The sequence below is a fragment of the Chroicocephalus ridibundus genome, chromosome 8, assembly GCF_963924245.1.
Source record: "Chroicocephalus ridibundus chromosome 8, bChrRid1.1, whole genome shotgun sequence".
Classification (NCBI taxonomy): domain Eukaryota; kingdom Metazoa; phylum Chordata; class Aves; order Charadriiformes; family Laridae; genus Chroicocephalus; species Chroicocephalus ridibundus.
The window spans coordinates 35179560-35201208 of NC_086291.1; the positions used below are offsets into that span (position 1 = coordinate 35179560).

Genomic DNA, 21649 nt, shown 5'->3' on the forward strand with positions numbered 1-21649 from the left:
AGCTGTCATTGAGGGCTGAGATAAGGTTTTTGCAGTATAGCATGAGGTGCATTGCTACTCTTTTGTGCTGTATTTTTAGGTAAATGTGACATTGGTGCATGGCTAACTTGTTATATCATTGGTACTATTTGATGGCTATTGGGTGGGGTTTTTTTTCCTTTCAGCTCTTAATATTCAGAAGGCATCAAGGTTGGGTGATGTGACTTGTAAGAGGGGAGTGTTACCTACCTCCCTTTCCTCCCACCCAGGAGGCTGAGAGGTCCTGCTCCCGTTCTCTTTCAAATTGAAAATCAAAACAGCACTACCCATTTCTTCAAGGGTGGCTTCACAGAGCTCCAGTCCCACCACATCAGTGTTTCTTCACCTTCTGTGGAGTGTATTACTGTAAGTCAGTGAGTGCCAGAATATCAGAGCCTGGCAACTGCTAGAGAAGAATGCCTGGGAAGTGAGAGGGGCTCGTGTCCCCTCAGGCGTAGGGAAATAAATTAATCCTGTATCTCCTGGAAACCTAGGATTTTCCTATTTCAGTTGAGCTCTGCCAGCTGGAGGAGACTATACCTCCACCTCCTTTCTTTTGCCAAAGGCAAAGTGTTTGCTCACAATAAGTAGAAAAATATTTTGAAGGCAGGTATGTTTGTATCTGGGGGAACAATGAAAAACATCAATTTTGATTTAATACCAGCAGAGTTTGTATATTTTTAACAGTAATATTTAGCTTTGCTGCCAAGGTGAAAAAAGTGGGAGTTTGAGATCTGTATGCATGCAGTCTCAATTACACATGAGAAAACCACATCATTTTAATGCTAACAGCAACTCTGACCCCCCGGTAGGTTTTTATATGCTGCTGCTTGGTATTGGGCAGAGAGATGACAACATGCTTTCAGGGCAGCTGGAGAGGGAGGAGGCTGCTTCCTATCCGAATCCTGTAAAGGCATGAATGAGAGTTGTAGGCAGCACGAAGAAAGGAACAAATTTTGTCCCTGCTGTATAAGTTTGGAAAAAAAAAAATATATGTATATATTCAGTGTGTCCTGGATCTGGACGAGGCAGCGATGGCGCAAGGTATGTACAGTTCAGTGGAGGATTCTGAAATTGATAGGAGAAAGGAAGAATAACGCTTGGGGGAAGTTTTTTATTCAAACATGTAATGTGTTTTGACAGGCTTCTAAAATAACATGATACCTTTCTGAGTTCGAGCTGAGTTGCATATGATTGAAAGCGGGATAAATCCTTGGGAGTGCGCTAAGACTTTGTACATTTACATTGCAAGTAGGGTGTTAAGGAGCAGGGTTGCAAGCGAGGAGTATCGGCAGTATGGCAGCAGGGGTAACTTCAGGTATTGTTTCCAGGTCAACAGACAGTCAGCTGAAGCTGTGGAACGTAGGGAAGCCTCACTGCTTACGCTCCTTCAAGGGTCACATCAACGAGAAGAATTTTGTTGGGCTCGCATCCAATGGAGACTACATTGCTTGTGGTGAGTAGAGCAGCTATCCTTATGAATGCTAATGGGACTCCTCAGGGTTGGTGCCTCTCCAATTCCAAAGCACACCAGCAGTAGTATTATGTGGCTGCACGGGCTTTTTAATAGAGGATTATTCTGAACTTTCCCCTTCCTTTCCTTCCCAGGGAATGGCGTAAGGAGCCCTGAACGATTGGGGTCCTTGGTTTTCTCCCATTTCAGATGAATTATTTGTATATGCTGATTCAGGCTTGCTGTCACCAAAAGTCAGCTGCTAACGTAGCCACTGTTGATATCATGTTGTTCAAGTTTATCAACTGACACATCCTCATGCATCCTTCTAGGGAAGGGCAGTAGCTTGGACCACACGAGTGGTCCTGTACTTGTCACTTGGTATGGCATTCTGCATGGCGAAGCAATAATGCCTTCATTGTGGACAGCTGCCTAGAAGACTAAATCATCCTGCAGCAGCTTCTGGTTTTTTACTGCTTAAGCTGAATTGTTGAATCTGTGTAAATCCCCAGGTCTTGGTGGGAAAGCGGTGGCAGGCTGATTGCTGCAGAATGAGCAGGACAGCTGTGCCAGCACTGAAGGGAGGGCCTTAGTCTGTGTATACACTGATCTCTGTACAGCTTGCAAGGCAGAAATTGGGATGGATTTCTAAATAAAGCCTGCACACTGTCTAGTCTCTCTTACTTAAACCTCCACAGACCAAACTGTCGTCCTTGATTACAGCAAGCAAAACTATGACAGTGCCTCAGAGCTGTAACGCTGAGCAGGCTGAGTATAGCAGTGTTCCATGTGGTAGTGCAGATCCCCTGTTCTGCCCTAAGGAAGTTGTGGGGGACGGTTGGGATTCTGTATGTTTTGCAAGCGTGGTGCATACTGCAGTTGTCTTGTTAAAAAAAAAAAAAAAAAACAAAAACAAAAACAAAAAACTGTGTTATTAAGCATCATGAAAGTTTGCTATGGAGAACTGCCAGTTGCCGAGGCACCACTGAGTAACTACAAGGAGGAAACGTCCGGTCTTGTCTTAAACAATGAAAGAGCTAAGAAGTCTTATTTCTTTTCCTGCTACCAGAACCTAATCTTGTATATCTATTTTATTTCTAGGAAGTGAAAATAATTCCCTTTACCTATACTATAAGGGCCTCTCAAAGACACTGCTGACGTTCAAGTTTGATACAGTTAAAAGTGTCCTGGACAAGGACCGGAAAGAAGATGACACAAATGAGTTTGTGAGTGCTGTATGCTGGAGGGCACTACCAGATGGGGTAAGCTTTCTGCTCAGACACCCCAGCCGGGTGCAAAACGAATGCCTCTTGCTTTCTTACGAAATAGCATTGCTGAGGGTTTGACTGCACTCGATATTTTCCTGTTTATTGGTGTTGCAGATCAGTGCAAGAATGTGAAGATCTGCAGGGTAACTGAAGCGCTGGGAGGTGGTGGGGGAGAAGGGACTGCTGTGCCCTTAACTCTTCCACCTGGGTGTCTGAATTTCTCCACCTGGCAGCTGAAATCCCAAAAGTAGCATTGCATGTCTGGCACTTAATGTTGTTGATGGGAGCATTATCAGGTTTCTTTTGTTGCTTTAACGAAGGCACCTGCAGATACTCGCCGTGGAACCTTATCTCAATGTTACTGTGTCTATCTGGGCCTGCTCATTGATGTACAGCCCCTGTGTTTTGGTGAGTAGATATGTAAAGGATGCAAGCCCGAGCTGCAGTCACCTCAGTGACTGTTCCAGTGACACTTAATTCATATACATAGCAGGTGTACTAATGCTGCAGGCAAACCTGACACAGCTTTTGTGAGAGTGGCCTTTCAGCACAAGGCTGCTCTGGAGAACAAAATGCTGCTTTTAGATTCAGAACAAAATGCTACTCTTGAAAACTTTGCATTTAAAAAAAAAAAAAACAACAACAAAACTTGAGGAAGTTGTATGTACAAGGGTTTGCAGATCAGGTACTTCATGGGCTTGTTGGGAGGCAAAGGAGAGGAGCTCATGCTAAATACAGTCTTCCAAGTAGCTGAAGTGGAACATTGCCTAATTGATGTCCTGACATGTTGCGTTCACAAAGATAGTGTTTTGGAAGGATGACATCTACCAGTCTGTTTCTGTATGAAGAAACTACCCCCACAAGTGTGATTCCATTGTTATTGGTATAAGCTTACTTCAGACAGGCAATTCTGAATCAAAATAAAAATAAACCTTAGCATCTGAAACTGCACTTCCAAAGTAAAAAGTGAGCTGTTGTCGTTGAATGGTGGGCATGAGTAAATGATGCAGGGTCACCAGCTTCTTTCTGTCTGAGGATTTGGTATACACAGATGTCATGTCTCAGATGAAGAGTGGCTCTTAGAAGTTGCGTAATCCATCTTTTTTGCTGGATAAAAATGTGCTGCAGGAACCTGTGTGTCCAGAAATGCCCTTCCCTGGACTTTCTTTGCTGCAGTGTTTCTATGTCGGATTGTCCTGCCCACTGACCTCCCACGCAGCATTTCTACAGGCAACAGACTAACAGTGGTGTCTCACCCCTTGTGTTGTCTCAGTTACTGTCCACTCCTTTCATATCTTCCTTATCAGCCTTTTCTCTGATTAATGTGCTCTACTCTGAGAGACCTTCTGCTTAAGTGACTGACAAAGTTTTGAGCAGTCACAAAGGGCTGTCAAGCAATTCTTCATAACCGCTATGAAAAACATTGTGCAAAAATAAGTTAAATCAGACCCATCAAGATTGCACCAAATAACGTTCAGGCTTCAGTCCATTAAGCAGCATTCAGAATCCATCACTATTCTGTTGTGGTTTTTTTTTTCCCATCATTCCTCTGATTTTCCCTGGGCTGCTTCTAAATGAGCCTGTTCCTCCTGTGGCAGCACAGTACCTGGCTCTCTTTTGTAAAGAAAGTAGCAAAAACCCACCTGTGATCTGAAAGCTACCTGCTGAGTGTTTTGCTTCTATGTTTTACCTCTGCCTGTGGTGCATGCCATCCTGCTTTACATATTGAGCAAGCAGCCTTGCTTGCTTTTGCCAAGAGGCCTGAATGCTTCCTTGCGCCATCTCTCTGGTCCCTCTGAGACGAGGAGTACTCTTCAATGATGCAGCCACACATTTCTCTTCCCTCTTGTACCCACGCAGCGATCCTCTCTGACTTAATTGAGCCTTTGCTCATGTTCTTAGGAAATTAAATTACTGCACAGCCAAAGATCACTGATGTCCAGAAAGCCTTGCTCAAGCAATGGAACTCTATTTTATTCTCCATTTTAATAATGTTTCTTAAATATAGCATGAAATTTTTCAAATGAGCTTCATATATACAGACGTCCCTAAAAGCTGGTGTGTTTTTTAATGATACTCGGATGAACTGGAGAAGGCCTTTGCCTCACAGTGCTGTCTGCGGGAATCGGGGAACCCACAGCCTATTTCTGGCTTAATGGCAGACTTTGATCCCGGGGGAGTCACTCTGCTTTAGTTTCCTAATTATAAGAGCTACCATGCCTACCTTTCACTGCTGGCAGTGATCGTGCCTGCTCTGCTGAAGGGTGCCGGTGTCGAAGTGGCTCCAGCCTAGCAGCTGTACAGAGCACAGCGCGGGCTGGGAAACCTGCCCCAGAGCCAGAGGGAGCATGTCCAGGTAAGCTTTTTACTGGTGTGGGCGTGCTGTTCTCCGTGCCTTGGTGGGCTGGTTCAAAGCTGTCTCACTTGTCTCCGTACCACGGTCACTGGGCAGTAGCTTCAGTTTGCTAGTTGGAGTGTTTCCAAGGGGGGAGATGCAGACTCTCCTCGGTTTCCCCATGGTGTTGCTCTCAAGGATTGTTCTTTAATTAACCTTTCGAGATAAGATGAGTAAGTTTCACATCTGTCAGTTATCTTGGGAAGTGTGAGTACATGTACTGCTTCACTTCATGCACTTAAGTGCAAAATCTCGGATCCTAATTAAAACTTAACTAAAACTTTCAGATGAAATGTCATTGATTTTTTTTCTTAAATCTATTTTTATGTAACTCAAGCTTTTACTTCCTCCTGAGCCAAAGTCAAGCTGTGCCAAGCAGCCCTTGCCAGAAGCCAATTTTTTTTTTTCCTTTGCATTGGTTTCTCTTTGCTTACGAAGATGCAGGGACCTTTTTGCTAGAGCTGTCACCTTTCCAACTGCAGAGATCTAGCCAGCACCTTCTTTCCACGTGTGTCAAATAATGAGGGAGAGAAACTGTTCTCTGCAAGTGCTTAATAGCATTTTGCATCAGGATTACTCACTTTGCAGCTCTTAGTTGATGTTTAGAAATAAGCACTGGCTTGAAGGCTAGTAGTTTTGTTAGACTCTTTGGGGAAAAAAAACCACCCCAAAACAATCAAACATAAAACCTCTTAACAGGTATATCAGGAAGCAAAGCTTTGCTCTGCTTCTTTCAGTGCTGTGTTTTGGACAAAGGTAAATAGGCTGTTTAATATTTTTTTTAAATAGCACTTATTTATAGGTTGTGGGGAAAACCATTTCTCACTTCTCATTTTACGCTAAAAGTTGATCAGTATCTCAAAGCACAGAAAGTTTCAGGACACGTCTGGCCCAAGTGACCTGATAAACATGAGTTAGACATACAGATGCATTTCAGAACCTTCCCTGACCCCAATTCTTTTATTTCCCAAGTTGGGGATTTTATAATATACCTGTGCCATCCTTTTGTTTCTGTCACCTCTGTGAGATGTAGACAGCTGAATTTGAAATGTGAATCTGGTCTTGAGAGGATGCCTGGAGGGTACGTTCTTCTATTTCATTAGCACGTAAGCAGATGATGCTCTTGCATGTAGGGATGCTCTTGCATGTGGAAAGGAAATCATAGTAGTGGTAGTGGCTCACTGCAGCTGGGTGAGTAGAGATGTTTCATTTCCTTGGGAGGGTCACTCCGGTTTTGTCTAGGTATGTGGGTAGTAGCTGGAAGAGATTGGTTTGTATTTCATTTTCCCTTACGTGTCCTAGGTGATGTCTTCCCCTTCCCTAAAGGTGACACCTTTTGTTTGGACCCACTTTGCCATATTGCAGAGTTCGAGACGTGCCTCATACAGCTGTGTTAAATAATTGCACCTCAAGTAGACCCTTTCCCAGTCATGGTTAGTGTTTCTCAGAAAGAAGCTGTCAAAAGAGAAACCAAGGCTGCTCCCAGGACAGCAAAAAGGTATTACCGCTGAACACAGACGCAATTTGATTATGTAGATTAAGCATGGTTCAATCTATCATAATCACTGCAAAGAAGCCATTTAATTTTATACCTGTTTGCAGGAGTATTCATTACTGCCGATAAGCAGGTTAGCCAGGGAAAGATTTCTCAAGCAGAAATGTTGAGGCTTTGATACCAGTGAGGAGATATAGATAAGAGCAGGAGAATGCCATGCAAATTAGCTTAGGTAAAGCTTTATGTACAGGTATCTTTTTTTCTTTTGGAGGGGTAAAGAAGGGAGATCCGTTGAGAAGAGTGCTGCAGACCTTAGCCAAATCATCTCACGGCAGTGGGCGGGTAGGGGGTGGTATGTGTTGGATGGATGCTGAGGTCTCCTGGGGCTTGGGAGGAAGGCTCTCAGAACAGCAGCATGGCAACGCTATGAAAGTGTCTTCTCTGCCTGACGAGGGAGAGCAGAAACATATTTTCTCACCTCATTGTTGCTCTTCAAAAGTCATTTTAATTTAGGGGAGTCTTGAAACAATAATCTAGCCGTGAGTGAGAGAAGTCGGCTCTGGGACTCTGGGCTTCAGGTTGCCTCTAGGCACTGTCATGTGATGGAGTATCTCCATAATTAGCCTTGCGTCTCTGAACTTCTCTTTGTTAATCTAAGAGGGTGGAAATATTCCCTTTAAATAAGTTTTTGGTGCATCTTTTCAGAAAATAAGTTTTCTCTTCCATTTATTTTTCCTTTCCTGTGAACATACAGCTTTGTTTTTTAATGATGTCTGGCTTAAATTCTTTAAATAGAAACCTATAATTGTACCGCAGTAAGCTGGTCACTTAATAGGGCTGTAATCTTGTTCACTGATGAAAAGTAGCCATCCATTGTTTCCCAGTAGCCTAATAAATGGTACACAACATACATGGGAGATAGTCAGGGACTCTGGTAATTTACAATCAGCAAATTGGCTCACTTCACTGGAATTAATTTAGCTAATACAAATTATTTCTGGAAGTGATTCATTGCCATTTTAAAGCACTAATTAATTTGGATGACTTAGGAACATTAAAAATGAAACCTCCTTTGTCATTCCCAAATAACCAAATGCTTATTCAGTGTCATTCTTAAGTAACTTGTATCGACTGTAACTACATCTCTTGTAACTTGAAATATGAATCCCAATGGGGTTTGGGGGAGAAAACTAGTGTAAGACTCGGTATTTTTTTGTTCTGCTTTGCTGCTGAAATTTTAAAGGCTCAAACAAGTGAGAATTTTGACTTCCAGCTTCAACGCAGTGTTGTTTTATTTTTGCAGCATCCTCAACTAGTTGGTCAGATGTCGGTTAAGATATATCTAGGTAGTAATCCAAAGTTTGAGATAAATGCCTGCCCGGAGTGCTCAGACCCAAGCTGTCCCTTGCCTGCCTCTGATACCAGCTGCTGGCACGGGTAGCAGCACGAGTAGCTTCAACCGCAGTATTTTTCACTCTTTTCTGACTCAGGCTTTCTTTCCTAGACCCGCGCTGGCCACACAGCATTCGTGTGCAGCATCTCCCAAACCGCTATTCTTGCAGGTTGTCCTCCAGTGCAGTACCACGCTCCTGCTTCATCCTGGCAACGCGGAGGTCTTCATCTTCTCTTTCCTGATCAAAATGCACAGCAGTTTATGGGAGGCTAAGAATGAGCAGCTTTTAGGAAAAGCAAGGAGATGCGACTTTGATCGGGTTTATTCTATGGGGTTTTTCTCCCCCTCCTGAAAATCTTCAAAGATTTTCCTCTCTCCCCTGGAAGCCGTCTAAGCCCCGTGGCATGCGAGATGTGAAGCTCTCAGCTCTCTGTGCGATGGCTTCCCACTCCTCTTGACGTGCCCTCTGCTCTCTGGCCATTGGCAATGCTTTAAACAAGAAGTTTTGTATGACTTTTATTACTTCACACTTTCCTTAGGTAGTAACTGTATTTATTTTATTTCTCTTCCTCTTCCATCCTACCTTTTTCATGTCTATTCCTCTGTTACTCATTTGAAAAACTCAAATCTTCTTTAAGACCAAGAATATGAAAAGGTACATCAACATTATACATGCTTGATTTTTTTTTCCCCCCAAATCTTAGCATATGACTTATGTATATCAAGACACACTGTATATATTGTTTCATATGCTGCTTGAAAACTCTTTTCATATTCAGAATAGTTCTGCCTTGCAGACAAGATATCACAAGTTCGGTATGTATGCTGCTTTGTTGAACATACTCATATACTTTCATACCCATATCTCTTCAGATGCTCATTTTGGGCTCTGTTTTTACTGTAGCTGAGGAGAATGAATTAAAAAATACTCAGGTGACTCACAGTATTTTCCTCCTTATCACAACTCTTGGAGTCCAACTGCAGAGAACTTCATGGGGAAAACAAATCATACTCTATTATTAACAGTTCATGCATTATATTGAAATTTCGGTGTGTTGACACTTCAGCCCATGTGAAAGACCATCTTGATAATGTGATTATGCAAATGACAGGCTTTAGGGGAAAGTGTTTAATTTTGAGTCTTCTGTAGAAGAAAAACGTTGGTGAATGTTCTTTCAGTATTGCCTCTCCCCAGTGGCAGGACACCTTCTGAGCTTCTTACCTGGTGAGAGCCATCACTTGCTGCACCCCACTGCTGCTGAGGTCGAGCATGTGCAGGGATGAAATGTGTTTAGGGGTGGGGGGGGAGCGTATTACACCATTTATTTTGCTGTTTCAGGGCTCAAGGTGGCACGACATCGGTGCCTATGTTAACTCTTCATTTCCTAGATGCAGACAGAGCGGCTGGCCCTGCTGCCGATGCCAGCAGAGGGGATGAATCTGTTGCTTTTGTTCAGCTCTGGAAGTTCAGGTCCCCTGTGGTACTGCAGCACTCTGATATTCTAGCTTCTGTTTTAAGAATAGCTTCTCCAAGAAATGCAGGTGGCTCGGGTTTTTCTTCTTTGTTGGTTTTAAGTTTACATTTGCAAACTCAATTTCTCTCTCCTTCTGCAAGGTGAGCCTTTTTTTTTTTCCATGCACAATCGCAAAAAATTGCCAAGGGGATGATGTTGTTTTTGAAGCGAAGGCAGATCAAAGTCGCGCATGTTTCATGAACGAAGGCAGCATTTACTCTTTCAGACTCTTACAACTGATATTTGCTTACCAGTGTGTCTGTTCTAATGCCAAGAGAAGTAGACAGCATGCTGTAGATCGGACTGAGGTCCTCTTTATTGGAGTCATCTCTTTCCTAGAGCAAGCGAATGACATAGTGGTTGACATAACTCCAAGTGCTGTTGACGTTACAGTTCCAGTAGCTGATCCCAATGGTGCAGCTGTACAGATAATGGATTGCAGTTCACTGCTGGTGCAAGCAGAGGCCTGAGCAGGCTCTCCTTGTTTCTTAGGCTTTAAAGAAATAAGAGCATCCCGATGCAATCACAGATTGTATTGCTATGATACATGCTATGAACTGGGGATGCAAAGAAGTCCCTGTGCAGCTGTCATTAAACTTGTAAGCGGATGTTTCTCTCCTGTTGGGACTCTGCTGCTTTAGTAACCATCAATTCTTTATTCAAGTATGAGGGTTTTTTTAACAGATGAACCCAAGTCAGGAATTCACCTGCAACCAGGACTTCATTCCCGACTCCATCCCCAACTCCCTGCTGATCCATAACATTGCAAGGTACAAGCTGAAGTGCAGCAGTATGTGTTGCGTGGCCTTTCACATAAGCTATTTCCCAAGCAGTATAACTTAATAAAAATTTATTTGTATTAGGGTGATACTCGGGGTCATCCTTATATATTGGGGTGGAGAGAGAAAAAGGGTAGGTTTGTATTCAGAGACATTTGCTTTTAGAATTAAATAATTGTACAACTGTGTCTTTTCCTTTTCCCACCCGATCTCATCAGTGCTGTTGTTGAGCCCCTTGGTCTGAACTCTGATATGTATCCTGCTGGGTTCTAGAGATGCTGATTAAATAGTTGATTAGGCTGTTGTAAGGTTTGGGTTGGTTTGTTTTATTTCTTTTCAAATGATGCCTGGAAACCTACTTGTCATGAGTTGTAAGCTCCTCTCTTCCCATGCCTGTTCTTAGTGTTGTGCCTTTGTCTCACAGGCATTTTGCCCTTTATTGCCCTAGAGATTAGGGGTGGTGGGCACATGCTCTCTCTTCCCCCACAGCTGTTAGCCTTTGGGTAGCAAGGTCCATCCCTGATATTTTCTAGGCTTTTTATAATGCTTATTATCCATAGTGTCCTGGAGCAAACTCCGTTGAAAGCAGTCATTGTAGCAGACGGGCAAGTTTTGTAGGTACTGAGCCAGCATCTAGTGCCTGATTTCAAGCTCCAAACAAAGATGGTTTCCTCCGAGTCAAGAGCATCTCCTACATGAGTAGCCTTTGCTTTACTTTCCACTGCTAGTTCATGAGGGCTTTTTTGGTTTTGTTTTTTAGAAGTCCCATCTATCTGCTGAAGTCTCTGATTGGCACTGAATGAAGTCTCTGATTGTTTTTTAGAACATTCTTCGGTGCATCTGCTGATGGCAAGTCCTGCCAGGCCACCATCATTCAGTGGTCACAGCTCATGAGCTGCATCAACCTTTTGCTCTAGCACTCCTAATTAAGCAATTTTAATGGAAGGATTTAATGTTTTACAGAGTCTAAAGGAAGTGGAAAAAATATGAACTGATTTTTTTCTTTCCAGCACAAGATTTTGATCAGATAATTTAACCTCTGGGTGAAATGGAAGTAGAAGCATTTATGCACAGGTGGTTTTCTCTGCAAAGGCTTTACTTTATGTAAATCTCTGCATTAATATAGTTACTGCTTGGCTTTGGGCAACTGTTCTGCAGGTTTTCATGTGCTTTCTGCCCTTCTGTTATCAGTAACAAAACCCCAAAGTGTTTTGAAACCCAGTAACTTGTGACCACCTTAATGCCAATTGCATTGCACGTTAGTAAAGCAAGAATTAAGGCTTTTATGACATTCCTTGTAAAAACAACTGCTCAGACTGGTTTTTCCAACAGCAATGTGGATTTGTAACCTTTTAACCTATTTAAATAAGACTTAGTTTCCTTTTGGTGGTGTTTTGATCTAATTCTAGCTAATGGTAGATGAGCTAGCTATGTGTACAGAGTGGAAATGGTCGCTCCTTGGAAAGCAGTCTCATGTCTGAATTGAAACTACCTGGATACGTAATTAAGATATGTAATTATTTTATATAGGATACACACATAATTATAATAATCAGTCCTTTCTAAGGAAGAGAAAGCTACTATGTCGGTAAAGTTATGTTTAGTAATTCAATGAGTACCTTTTAGACCAAAATTACACTGTTAAACTTGGGGTTGTGCAGCTGAATGGAGTTGCATTCACCCTTGCACGAGGTGCTTTGAATTCTGCGAGGGAAGCTCTGCTTCAGACAATTACATCTCTTATTGTATATCGTAATCTCTGCCGAAACTCTTATCTGGTTGCTAAAGCTGGAGAGGAGTGAGCTGTTTGGTGCAGTACTGGATTTTCTAGTTTTACTTCAGTATGTCTAAGTGAATATTAAGTTAAGCAGAGAGATGTAGCTGGGTCAGCCTGGGGAACTGGCCGATGACAGTGCATTGTTTCCCATTTACTTACAACAATGAGAGATACCGGAGGGAAGATAAACAATATTACATATACTGGGAAGAAAGATTGTTTCAGATCCATTCAATTAAAAAAAAAGAGTTCCTTTTACCTGTAATCTGCAGATAGCATGTCAGTGAACTGCAGCAGGAGGAGGAGAAGCTGCATTCCTGCTCACTACCCATGCTGGCAGAGGCTCAGTGCTGCTAGCCAAGTTTCCCAGTGTAGATCAGGCATACATCATTTTTTTTTTTTTTTTCTCCCTAGTTTCTAGGTTGGTCAGTTGAGACCTCGTTGCCTTTTTCTTCCAAGAAAGATTTTCTACAAAGCTGGCTGCTCTGGCCAAGTTTCTTCCGACCACCTAATAATGGCAAGCCCGTCTAGTCTGGGGAGTGTGTGCTTGAGGGATGTCCTGACTCGTTTAGAGTGAAATATCCTTCATTAAAATAGGAGGTTAATAGCGCTTCTGTGTGCGCCTTGCTTCACAACTTGCATGTTCGCTCAAATAATTCTGGGCCAGCAGGAGTTAAAAAAAAAAAAGAGAGAAAATGAGCTGGAAGTGAAATAACAAATGTCCTTATTTAGTACAAAAGGATTCATCTTATTGTTTTCGTTAGGTTCACGCTTGACGATGCAAAAGAAGAAATTTAAGTTGTTGGGAAATGTGTGAAAATCTGAAGTAAAACAGAAGTTAGCAGCTTGTGGAACTTCTCTTCTAGTGTTAAAGCAGGCAGCAGCCTGCACTGGGAGCTTGTGAGTTTTCTTTGTTTCAAAACTGACGAATATATATGTTTAACCTTGTCAAAAGTAAGCAGAGATCCACACTGTGAAAAATCACTCTGCTGATGCTCAGATGTTTGTGTAAGAAAAATAGCTCTTTACAGATTTCTTTTGGGTAAATGGGTAAGATGTGTGGTTACAGGGTGAAGGGATGCAATTTGGCTGTTGCTCTTGCAGCGTACCCTTGAGTGCAAACTCAGCCCCTCTCTGCAGCCATCCCTCTTCTTCCCCTCCTAAGACTCCTTGTTTTTCCCCCAAGAGCAGTTGTCTGAACATGGAAGCAGGGACAAGGACAGTCTCCTCCTCATAACCCCACCACAGTCACTGAATCTTTGTCTTTTGCTGTTCATCATGAACCTGGGAATTTCCCATTCTGGAGTGGGGAGGGGAGCTATGAAAACTTACTTTTGTACAGATTTTTGAAGTTCCCGTTGTTTTCCTTTGCGAGCAGGTTTGAGGTGGGTTTGTGATGCAGACCAGTGTATTCTTGGCCAGGCTGGGGCGTCTGTACGAATTTCAGGTAACATGAATGTGGAATCTGAGTCCAGCTGACTACAAATCAAAGTTAGTGAAGTAACGAATGTGACGCATGCCAAACCCTATTGTCTCTCCTTATCCAGACAAATGCATACTGTGTATGTGCTGCGTGTGCGGCTTTTTTTCAGAGGCCATTTCTTTATACTATCATTTCTTTCTTCCTTGGAAGCACTTGCTAGGGCAGTAGATGATTGTGAATTCTTCACAGGAGCTCTTCTGTTGATGATTGTAGCAGCGCGTATGAGCTTGCTTCGACAAGAAATAAGTCCTGTGTAGTCCTGAGAGAGGACAGTTATTTTTATTTTCTTATAGCCACAGTGTTTTGTCCTGTATTTCTCACCATCTGTGCTCTGGAACATTTGAGACATCATCAGGCTGAGAGAAGAGCAGCGGCTACCTGCCATACGCTCGGGCTTCAGCTCAGTGGCTTCTGTTGAGGAGTGAGTCAACAGCAGCATCTCTTCAGAAAGACAATCTAAAATCTAGGAAGGATGAAGCAGATTAACTAAAAAAAAAAAAGTCCAATGCCAGAAGTGTTTGTTTGTCTTCCCTCACCCTTTGTCAGCAGAGCTCGGGTTTGTGTTCTAATATTTATGTAGCTGAAGGATATTATAAAATCAAAGGTGCTGTGTCGCAACACAGGGGGTTCTGTTCGCTCCTATAATCTGGGCAGGAAAATTACATTATTTTTTTTCTTTATATGCTTGAGTCTCTTTAAACTTCCCTTTTTGCTATTAGTGTTGTTGGTAGCTTAATGGATTTCTTGATTGTTGAGCTGCTCTTTTTGATACAGTATTGTTAGTCTTTGCATGCATTCAAAATGACAAGGAGAGTTAAAAACAGTCATTTCAATTTGAGGTATCTAGAGATAATTTTTTTTTTATACCCACTATGTGAAAATAACTTGAACAGCAGCAGAATTATCCATTGTAAGAGAGATGATTTTACTTGTGAATTGGGTTTAAAGATAAAATCTGCCTACTTCCTGAGTCATGGATTTCCTATTCATTGCTCTGTTAAGATTAATCGGGAGCAAGACTTAATCCAGAACAAAGATGATTGAATTGTCCTTAAACAGTGATGTAGAACATTACCCAGATCTCACTTTATTGAAAGCCTTTTTTGGTCTTGCAGTGCTGAGAAATCACGAGCTGCTTGCGAGTAGATCATATGAAGAAGGATGCTTTTTCCTCATTTGCTGGCACTTTAGAAAGTAAAATGCTTTCTGGGTTTTTTTTTGGTTTTTTTTAATAAGATTGTTAGGAGGCGTTGGATGGAATGGGTTAAATCTGTGTAGTGTGTTAGCTAGAAATTATTTTGGCATGCAACAAGAAGGGCGCACTCCACCTGCAAAAGCCTCTGATGGCTTAAAGGTCTGCCATTAGCTGCCATTAACTGAGCTGCTGCTGAGTCTGTGGAGTGGCCAGAACAGAAAATTAAGTACCTTAAAGCAGCTTTGTTTCCTCTTTGGGAGCCCAGAGGAGGAGAAGCTCAGGCTCCAGCTACCCAAGCCCATGGGGCAGTGTGTCCGGCAGAGCCACAGCATGATCCACCGCTCCCCTGCCAGCCCCAAGTGCTCATTGCCAATGCAGTGATGCTAACAACAGAATCCTGCTTTTAAGGGGTGTCCAAGCTATGACATGTGAGCTTCACTGACCCCTCAATTCATTTCAGGACTCCTACCTGAGAGTGGGCTCTGATCAATACCATTGGGAGCTGGCGATGCTTATTTCAGATGGATGTACCACAGTTAAATTATTTCTAAAAAAAAAAAAAAGTAGCTTGCTGTTTAATGGCCTTGCTGTGGGAATGCTGGCAGGCAGCACGCTGTTGGCAAGCTGTTCTCTGGAGTTTAGGAGCATATTCAAGGCCAGGAGATTTAGGTACTTATTAACGGAGCTGCGGCTTCGGGCCCTGCTGTTAGCTGGCAGTCACCAAGCAAGTAAGAAAGGAGCCGTCGGGACTGCATTTAGGGCGGTTGGGGGTGTGCGTGCCCTGTGCAACATCTCTTTCTTCTGGCTAGAATGATTTTGACCTTCTGAGTTAAACTCACCCACTTAATTGTATCTTCCTATTTGAATCCTCTTTTCTTTAGCTTATTTGCATGCGGTGCATCATATTTCATTTAGAATTTGATATGGTTAGAAGCCCAGGATAGTGTAATAAAAGGCTGTTTTTATCATGACATTTTGTAAGACTGGAAGCTGCTGGGACCGGTTGTGGGCAAAAGAAACATGTTTTGTCCACCGTTGCAGTCTTCCTAGAGCAAAGTGGAGGTCTCTGTCTGCTATAGGAGAGCCAACTAAACCAGATCGTTCACCTCCATATACGTGTATTTTCCTGTAATGTGCCAAGACAGTTCCTGCAGTGTCCTTGGCAGCAGCTCTGCTGCCCAGATGTGATGTCCCACCACATGGGGACAGCCCTTGTGCGGGGTTCTGTCTGACACATCCAGAGATAAGTATAATTACCAAGAGTTAACTAGCTTGGTAGTTTACAGCAAGACTGTAATAAGAGTTTTGTATTAAAATGCTCTTTTTTTTAAAGTCCTCATTAGTTTTAGCAAACTGGCTGTAGAGGTAATTACGTTCTGGTTGGAGTGATGTGCATGAGTGGAGCAGGGCTGCACGTCCTGTGGCTCCCCTTCCCTCTCAATTCTTCTTGCTGCTTCAAGAAACGGTCATAGAATCATAGAATTGTTTGGGTTAGAAGGGACCTTAAAAATCATCTAGTTCCACCCCCCTGCCCTGGACAGGGACACCTCCCACCAGACCAGGCTGCCCAAAGCCCTATCCAGCCTGGCCTTGGACACCTCCAGGGAGGGGGCAGCCACAGCTTCCCTGGGCAACCTCTTCCAGGGGCTCACCACCCTCAAAGGAAAGAATTTCTTCCTAATATCTAATGTAAATCTCCCCTCTTTCAGTTTGAAACCATTACCCCTCATCCTATCGCTCCACTCCCTGATAAAGATTCCCTCCCCATCCCTTCAGATGCCAGAGGCCGCTATAAGGTCTCCCTGGAGCCTTCTCTTCTCCAGGCTGAACAACCCCAACTCTCTCTGCCTGTCCTCATAGGAGAGGTGCTCCAGCCCTCTGATCACCTTTGTCATTTGCTCTAAAGCCAGGTTTGCAGCTTTAATTGAAAATGACTGTGCAGAACCCCATCAAAGCTGTGCATGCCCCAGAGTCATTAAAAAAAAAAAATAAAATCCAAAAAGCACCTTGGAGTGTGTGAACTTCCTGGGATGCTGGGAGCCATTGCCTGTGGTTTGTTGGTGTCCCCAGGAAGGACCCACTAAATCTTTGTCTGCCCAAAGAGACAAGAAAAAAAAAAAAGGAAGAAAGGATAAAATTGCGCTCTCTGAGGTTTGGGATGATTATTAAGTGCTGGCCCGCTGCCTGATGACTGTCACTGGTTTGCAGGAGTGAGACAGATCTGGGAGAGGTGACCACAGCTGTGTATCTGGGAAGTTGTGCTTTTAATTGCTAATTAAAGCTACCGTTTGCATTTGGGGTTTTCCTTTTTAAAGAATGACATCACATTACGTAAGAAAGCGCTGGTACTTTTTGTCGCACATATTGCGCAACAAAACCGGCAGTTTGCTCATGCTGCGTTGCTGGTACATCTGCATTTCACCTACTGTATACTTTTGCTTTCCCATTTGTTTTGTATGCCTTCTGTCCTGACAGCCCTTGTTCTTCTTGGCCTTGACTCTCCTCCCATGCAGAAATACGGCCCCATAATGTTTTCCCTTTTGTCTTTATAAACAATAGGCAGGCAGTCTAAAGGCATAAGCCCAAAGTCAAGGGAGCTTTGCAGATTCAGCTTGACAACTCCTCTCTCTGAATTATTTAAAGGCCATAAACAAAAGAAAGCCCATCTTCCAGCTTCAGGTGACTTCTCATCTAGTGTTGTGGAGAATGCCTGATAGGCAAGTCCTGCTAATTTTGCCCATTTAAATACGTGGGATTTAAGAGAATAGCAAATGCAATTAGAATTCAGGGGTTACCTCCTGGTATTTCTTGGGGGAGGGGAAGTTGCAGGGAGGTGAATAAGCAAGTCAAGGAGAGGGAAAGTGGAAGGTGAAGGGAAGAATAGGGAATTTTTCTCTCTAGTTGTAAGAACTTGGATTACTCCTCCCTCCCCCCAAATCAATGAACTTGTCTAAAGACATCCTATGTTTTTCTTCTGACTTCAATCTCAGTCCTTGGTGGGGTAGGTTGTTTTACATCCTTTGTTTTTAAATCTAAAATGCTTTTCAACAGCTGAATGACCCAGTGATTTCTGATTTCTCAGGTGCATTTTTGTTGCTGGTTTCGCTTGTCCTTGTGGATTTGGGAGTGTTTTAGATGGATGGGATCAGGGAAGCGAGCAGCAGAGCACAATTGAGTCCTTCAGATGATGGGAAGTTCATTATTATCTTTTGAATAGTTCGTTCAGCAGAACAAAGTAAGGAAGATGTCACGCTTTGCATTTATTGTGCTAAAGCTATAAAGCTGTACTCTTAACATTCTTTTATATGTAAGGCATAGCTGTCTTCTCTTTCCACTCCCTTGTCTTCCCAAATACAATGGAGAAAGCATCAGTAGTAGCATATTAGAGAAGCAACCTTATATGTATCATCTGTACACTGTATGGTTTTGTTTAATGAAATTCTTCACCTCTTATGTACAATCAGACCTTACTAAAATTCAGTTTACTCTACTGTCTTTTTCAATATCAGACATACAATTTGGTAATCACATTTTGCAGTGTGGTCTTCGAAAACTGACCCGCAAAAATGGCTTGTGGGCTTCAACATCAGGGATTCTGCCATCTCTTCCCATGTACAAATGACAGATTGCTCTCTCCTCCTGACAGCCTTGCAGACGTGACCCAGCACAAAGTCCAGTTTGGCTCCCTTTTATGTACTGTCATAATGATAAGGATTTGTGGAGATCATGCTGATCATACGCCATGCCAGCTCTGACCCTGTTCTCGGCTGTGAGAGAAGAGAGAGTTCTGCTGGCTGTGAGAGGACGCCCAGCTCTGCTGCCCGGTCCTTACTTGTGATTACCCTGTACCACAGGAACGAAAGACAGTAAACTTTGACTTGAATATGCACAGGGGGAAAACTTGTGCTTGTGATGTTAAATGCAGTTTCAGGTATCATCAAAACCTGCTGCCCGCAGGTGTAAGCTCTAGCCACTTTTTGTCGCCAATCTCAAGTTTATCAACATCTCTTCTCCTTCATAATTTTCCTGCATACTCTGGCTAGTGAAAATGTGTCCACCACACTCAGGGCATTTTTTGAAGCAGTATATTGAGGAGAGAAAGCTTCCTCTTTCTCAAGACTGAAGAATGCCACCTGGCTTGGTACAGCTTGCCTGGCCCTGTCTGCGTTGTGGGAGGTTTCAGGTGTGTAGTGCTGCGCTTGATCCTGTTGTAGTATTAGCTGAATTGGATGTTGAAGGAGAGCAGCAGGTTGTGAATTCTTTCAAGATTAATGGAAAGTTTTGTTTTACCTTAATTAAACTTCCATTCCTTAAATCAAAGTCCTCTTTCCCAAATAGGTGTATGTTGTAAATAGCTTTAGTATAGATATAATTTCATTAAGTTTATACACATGCTAATGTTATTGTTTGTGCCTTGATTTCTCTCTGCAAGAAAAAATTTGTCCCTTCTTTTATCTCACCAGGTCCTGGTGATTTCGCTTCTGTGGCACACATATATATGTGTCACATAGAAAATACAAGAAATATGTTTGGGGGTTTTTTTCCCCCCCTTGTAGTAGGTTATGCTGTGCCACCTTGCAGGCAGGGACCCTTCCCTCTTCTGTTCTTACCACCAAGCAGCTGCAGCCCTTTGGGTGGAAGCAGCCTCCAGGGATGAGATATTTTTGCTCTTCTGCTGTGCCTTACATCCCCTCCTCTTGCTGTGGTTCTGCTTGCTGTGCAGATGTCCAGTCCCCGGCACTCCCTGCCTGCAGCCTCTTGCTGGAGATGCAGCATCTTACGTGTGCTGTTGTTTCCCCCCCGCCAATACCCTCAGCGCTGATACTTAAACCCATTATTCTGTTCCTGTTGGTAGTAAATGTACTATTCCTGGTTTAAAGAGAAAATAAGGCTTTGCTTTCCGTGGCTGCCAGACTTCTGGCCCATCCAGCAACACGATTAGAAGGCTTGTAGATGCAGTGAATCCTTCTTTTCCAGCTGGCATGAGGAAACCATTCGGAATAGTTAATGTGTTTCACAGATACTGAGCAGTCAAGTCTGTCTGCAACGTTATTCCAGGACCTGTTAATGAAGTGTTCAGGATTTTAATATATGTCCAGAACTTTCAAAGTTGGTTGGTTTGGGATACTGTAGTATCAGAGTTTGGTTTGGTGGTGGGATCCCACTTAAAAATGCACGGGTATGTTCAAGGGATGTTATTACAGTTAAAGCATACAAATGAAATGTCAGAATTCAAGTCGCATTAACGTGACCCTTTTTTGCATCTTTTTGTCAGGCCAGTCTTAGAGGTGGAGGTGGTTTTCTTTAGGACAGTGCAAAGAAGTGACGATTGGCAGGAGATCCAATTTATTAGGTGTTGTCCAAACAGATAGCAAGTGACAGCTTCCTGCCCCAAAGAGTTGACAGCCAAACTGTAGAAAATTAACAGTAGCAGAGTACGAATCCATTATCAGCTTTAAATAAATTGATTTCATCAGTCCATCAGCCGTTTCATGAGTTCCTGACACAAGTGTTCCCCTGTTGCTGACCCAGCCAGCTTGACTCAGCGTAGCGCTCTCTGTCATTCCTGACACCTCCTATGATTAACCCATTCTCCATTATTGATTGCCACCATCTGTGGTTGTAATGCATTAATTGTTAATTGTTCTTCCACTTTTGCTTTGAGGAGACAATGGCATGTGAAGGGTTTAGTAAGGTGGGGTTTTCTCCCAGCCTGTCCCACTAACACCGGACAGCACATATTCCCACCAGTTACGCATTGCAAGACCTCTTTCTCCAGACATTAGTTTGGGGCTTTATCTGCCCTGTCTTAACCCTGTGGTAGGTTTAATACCTTAATATTAGCCAAGTCTTTCTCTCTCTTGCTTTAATTAGGTGAATTCTGTGTTATTTAATCATCTGCACACCCTGTCTCAGACTGAACGCTGTACAGGAACTGGTGACTTTGTGGTTACTCCTATGTAAGCAACACTTTGTACGTCATTTTGCTTGGAGAAGGAAGGCTCTGCATCCTACCATCATGACACCAACTTCATATCCATACTCAGGTGCCTTAATCATAGAGATCCAGTTGACAAAGATGTTGAGGAGATAAGCTCCCCCTGGTTTCAGTGAGAACTTCTAAAAATCCATCCAGCTTTGCTGAGACACACACACTTGGGTTAAGGGGACTGACACTGGGCATCATCTAGGTCTGCATCATTTCATCACATGATAATTGGGAAACCTAAAGCATTTCCACAGCAGGTAATTTGCATACAGAGTAGAATTCATGATTTTTGGAAAAAACAAGGCTGGACTTGCCCCAGTATGAGCTGTTGGGCTTGAATTCTAGATGGCTGCCAGGCACTATCAAAAAAACCCATCCGTGATACTTTGGGCAAATCAGTTTGGCTGCCAGCTAGAGCCTGAATCCCAGGCTCCAGTGTTTTTTCTTTACCAAGAAGCAAACATAAGCGCTGGATGTAGAACTGTAGGTTGAAGGCACGGAGGAGCACATCCTCAAACAGAGCTGCCATGGTTGTGTGGGTGCCATTGTTGTCTGGGACCACTGTGAAGGTCATCTCCTAGATGTGGGAAGGGAGGAGGAGGTGGCAGGATGGGCTCTGTGTGGCCTGAAAGACTAGTTAAGCTATGGGTTTGTAGAAGAGTTGAGGATACTGGGACACCTGATATGTTCCAAGATTCGTAACTGTTCAGCGTGTTGTGAGCAGTTGGTGGTGTTCAGGAATTTCTTACTCTTCTCCTGCGGTTGGGTGAGTTGTTGGAACACTTGGGAGATACCAGATACTGATGTAGGTCTAGGACCTATGGCTGCTAGGTAAGCGTCCTGCATCCCATGAGCTTAGATGTGTGCATAGCTGTGAGCTGTGGGAGCGG

At 43.1% G+C, this 21649-nt stretch overlaps 1 protein-coding gene and 1 non-coding gene across 4 annotated transcripts in view; both read left to right on the forward strand.

Moving 5' to 3' along the window:
- The window catches only part of COP1 (COP1 E3 ubiquitin ligase), a 137255-nt gene that overhangs the window by 97970 nt on the left and 17636 nt on the right, over window positions 1-21649 (forward strand). For all 3 annotated transcript variants that reach the window (XM_063343118.1, XM_063343120.1, XM_063343119.1), the window contains 2 exons: window positions 1350-1474; window positions 2573-2733. In XM_063343118.1, coding sequence (XP_063199188.1) covers window positions 1350-1474; window positions 2573-2733 — 286 coding nt within the window. The remainder of the gene's footprint in view (window positions 1-1349; window positions 1475-2572; window positions 2734-21649) is intronic.
- Window positions 15753-15887, forward strand: LOC134520255 (small Cajal body-specific RNA 3). Its single transcript, XR_010072399.1, has one exon. It is a non-coding gene; the product is annotated as a small Cajal body-specific RNA 3 (non-coding RNA).